Raw genomic sequence first — 3,447 nt, forward strand, 5'->3', positions numbered from 1 at the left:
CAGTAACATCTCCATGGAAACAAGCAGAAACGTTACATAGTGCACCTTTAATTGTAAGACATAATGATCAAAACAAAGAGGAAACTATCCGCCCGTCATTTTCCCAGTGTTTGAACCTCACAGCTTCAGAGCCGTGGCCTCACAGCAAAGAAGAAGAAGAAAAAGAAGAAAGAAAGGAAAAGAAAAGAAATGAAACACCAACAATTTGTCAATTTAAGAGCCTAAGTTTGGTATGCACATGTTATTGTTGTTTTTTCAGATTCTTCATACCTGGTAACCCTGTGTTTTCCTCTCTTCTGACCCCTCCTCTGCTTCTTTAGCCTGGATGTCTGCAGTAATGTGCATTTGCTGACACGCTGACACTGACCAGTAGCGCTCTAATCACCAAATGTTATTCCTCCTCTTATATCGAGTATGAGTTATGTATGAGATGAAAGATGTAAAACAGACATATAGATACACAAATAGTAAAGCAATCCTAAATTCAAGTGGAATGTTTTCTGATATTAAGCAGCAACAGTGAGCAAATTGTGGGCCTTCTTTGTGTAATCAGTGTGTCTGTACAAATTGTCATACATTTCCCAAACAATATGTTGCTATTTGTGACTTACTACTGTCTAATATTAAATCACAACTTTGTGCATGTAAAGATAATTCATTTATCTTTAATCTTTAATCTTTTATCAATGTGTGTGTGTGTGTGTGTGTGTGTGTGTGTGTGTGTGTGTGTGTGTGTGTGTGTGTGTGTGTGTGTGTGTGTAAGTAATCGAGTGGGAAAACGTGTCACAAGGTGAAGCTCGACAAAAAAGCATCAAAACATCATGGAATTGGGTGAAAATCTGGCCTTTTTAATAGTTTTTGATCTAAATTAGAACTAGTATACAAATTTGTAGTAATATGAATAAAAATATACTAATAAAACTAATAAAGACATTATACTTTCTAAACAATATATAATACCGTATTTTCCGGACTATAAGTCGCACCTTTTATCATACGTGTGTGTGTCTGTGTGTATCAAGTTAATGTTTTATTCCTTTCATAATGTACTGTGGGTAATTGAAAAATGCAATAAGTCTGTTCAGTTCCAAAATGTCACCTGCCATTCATAAATGTGGAGACGTTTTTTTTGTTGCAAACTCTTGTCTAGTATTATCTGAATGGCTTGTTGTGGGAAAGATGTCATTGTTGGAACAGTTTGTCCATTTCACTCGTCTCCATTGGACAGGACCCTCAGTGACGTCACTCCCCCCCTCTCTCTCTGTCATGTCCTGGCCGCGGTGAGAGAGCCAGTCCTCCAGATGAAAGTTGAAGCGCACGAGCGGGACGGACGGACGGCGCGCGGCAACGTCTCCCCTTCTCATCCCCTCCGCATTGATGAACACCCCTTGCCCTGTCCCACAGCGCAGCAGCGGTCCGTCATGGGGGACGCCGGCGCGGGCCACACGCTGAGACCGGCGCGCAACGGCACCGCGGACACTCCGGACACGGGCGCGTCCGAGGAGTGGACGGCGGGCATGAGCCTGGTCATGGGCATGATCGTCTTCTTCATCGTCTTCGGGAACATTCTCGTCATCGCGGCCATCGCCAGGACCCAGCGGCTACAGACCCTCACCAACGTCTTCATCGTGTCCCTGGCGGGCGCGGACCTCATCATGGGGCTCCTCGTGGTCCCCTTCGGCGCGGCGCTGGAGGTGCGCGGCTCCTGGATGTACGGCTCGTTCTTCTGCGAGTTCTGGATCTCCGTGGACGTCCTGTGCGTCACGGCGAGCATCGAGACCCTGTGCGTAATCGCCATCGACCGGTACGTGGCCATCACCTCGCCGTTCCGCTACCAGAGCCTGCTGACCAAAGCCAGAGCCAAGGCGGTGGTGTGCGTGGTGTGGGCCATCTCCGCGCTCGTCTCGTTCCTCCCCATCCTCATGCACTGGTCCCGGGACAGCGCGGACACGGCCTGCTACGAGGACCCGGAGTGCTGCGATTTCGTCACCAACAGAGCCTACGCGATCTCCTCCTCGGTCATCTCCTTCTACATCCCGCTGCTGGTGATGATCTTCGTTTACGCGCGCGTCTACCGGGAAGCGAAGAAGCAGGTGAGGAAGATCGACCAGTGCGAGGGCCGGTTCCACAACAGCTTGACCGGTCTGACGTCCAAGTGCAAGAAGAGGCCGTCCAAGATGCTCGCGCTGCGGGAGCAAAAGGCGCTCAAGACTCTTGGGATAATAATGGGGACGTTCACGTTGTGCTGGCTGCCTTTCTTCATCGTGAACGTGGTGCGCGTCTTTTGCGCAGAAGTGGTGGACAAGAACCTGTTCGTGTTCCTGAACTGGCTCGGATACGTCAACTCCGCGTTCAACCCGATCATCTACTGCAGGAGTCCAGACTTTAGGAAGGCGTTCAAGCGGCTGCTGTGCTGTCCCAGGCAGGCGGACCGCAGGCTGCACATCAGCTCCTGTGACCTGTCCAAATGTGGAGGCTTCGTGTTGTCCCCTCTGGAGCCCGGGGCCCTCGGGATGTGGACGGACTGCACAGGGCTGGACAGCGACAGCAGCCTGGCGGCCAAACTGGCGCGCTCCGAGTCCAATCTCTGAAGACGGACCCCCCAAAAATCTGTTGTTTCCCCTAGAATGTTACAGAGCAAAACGTGAATATATCTGGCTGAGTCTACATTTTCTGGATGAATGGTTTTATTGAAATGTTTTCCGAATGCGTAAAACAACTGGAATCACGCGCGGATGTAAAAAGACTGTGCGTAAAAGAAGAACCACACTCGTGCATTCCTCTGAAAAACATCTTTGGCGCGCAGACTTGTCACTGTCCCGATCAAAAACAATCAATCATTTCAATCAAGTTAATTGTTTATTGTCCCACAAAGAGCCAACAGTGGCAGAGGTGTCCATTTTACGCACTGACTGAACGCGTTTTTACCTCAGAGCCTGGCAAGTGCAATTCACATGTTTATATTAAACATATGTGTACAACTGTATTTATTATGATGTTTTAATATGGAGACTATGAATATTGAATCCGACATTGGAGAAGCTGATGATGTACTGTAGGCAATGTGACGATAACGCCCAATTTGTACATATTGTAAAGTCGTTTTTACTGTCTTTTTTCTGTCTGTGAGGTGTCAACTGTGAAACAAATATTGACTGTTACACTTTTAGGTTGTATGGGTGGAAAGGATGCTATGTACAGATTTTTACTAATGACATTTCTATCAAAAATGGCTGCAATGTGGTACAAACCAGCTTTAGGCCACTGGTCATTAGGCTGATTGAACTGATATTTGTGACGTTGCTGAATTGAACTGCCTGGATTCTGATTGGCCCTCATGGAGAGACTTGATATGATTCAATGTGTTCAATGTTTACAGCTACACGTGTCTCTCAGCTGCTCCATGGAATATCAGGGTTTATTCATACTGAACTATTGTGTTTTGAG

At 47.3% G+C, this 3,447-nt stretch overlaps 1 protein-coding gene across 1 annotated transcript; it reads left to right on the top strand.

Moving 5' to 3' along the window:
- Nucleotides 1-1,467: 1,467 nt before the first annotated feature.
- On the top strand, nt 1,468-2,596 carry adrb1 (adrenoceptor beta 1). The gene has a single exon (XM_072456633.1). The coding sequence runs from the start codon at nt 1,518-1,520 to the stop codon at nt 2,589-2,591; it is 1,074 nt and encodes a 357-aa protein (XP_072312734.1). The 5' UTR covers nt 1,468-1,517; the 3' UTR covers nt 2,592-2,596.
- Nucleotides 2,597-3,447: the final 851 nt, after the last annotated feature.

The sequence above is a fragment of the Eucyclogobius newberryi genome, unplaced genomic scaffold, assembly GCF_026437365.1.
Source record: "Eucyclogobius newberryi isolate DKJ021-1_F unplaced genomic scaffold, fEucNew1.0.hap1 SCAF_20, whole genome shotgun sequence".
Taxonomy (NCBI): domain Eukaryota; kingdom Metazoa; phylum Chordata; class Actinopteri; order Gobiiformes; family Gobiidae; genus Eucyclogobius; species Eucyclogobius newberryi.

Excerpts from the sequence above, each read along its gene's own strand:
- adrb1 (XM_072456633.1), top strand. The coding sequence starts at position 1,518 with ATGAGCCTGGTCATGGGCATGATCGTCTTCTTCATCGTCTTCGGGAAC.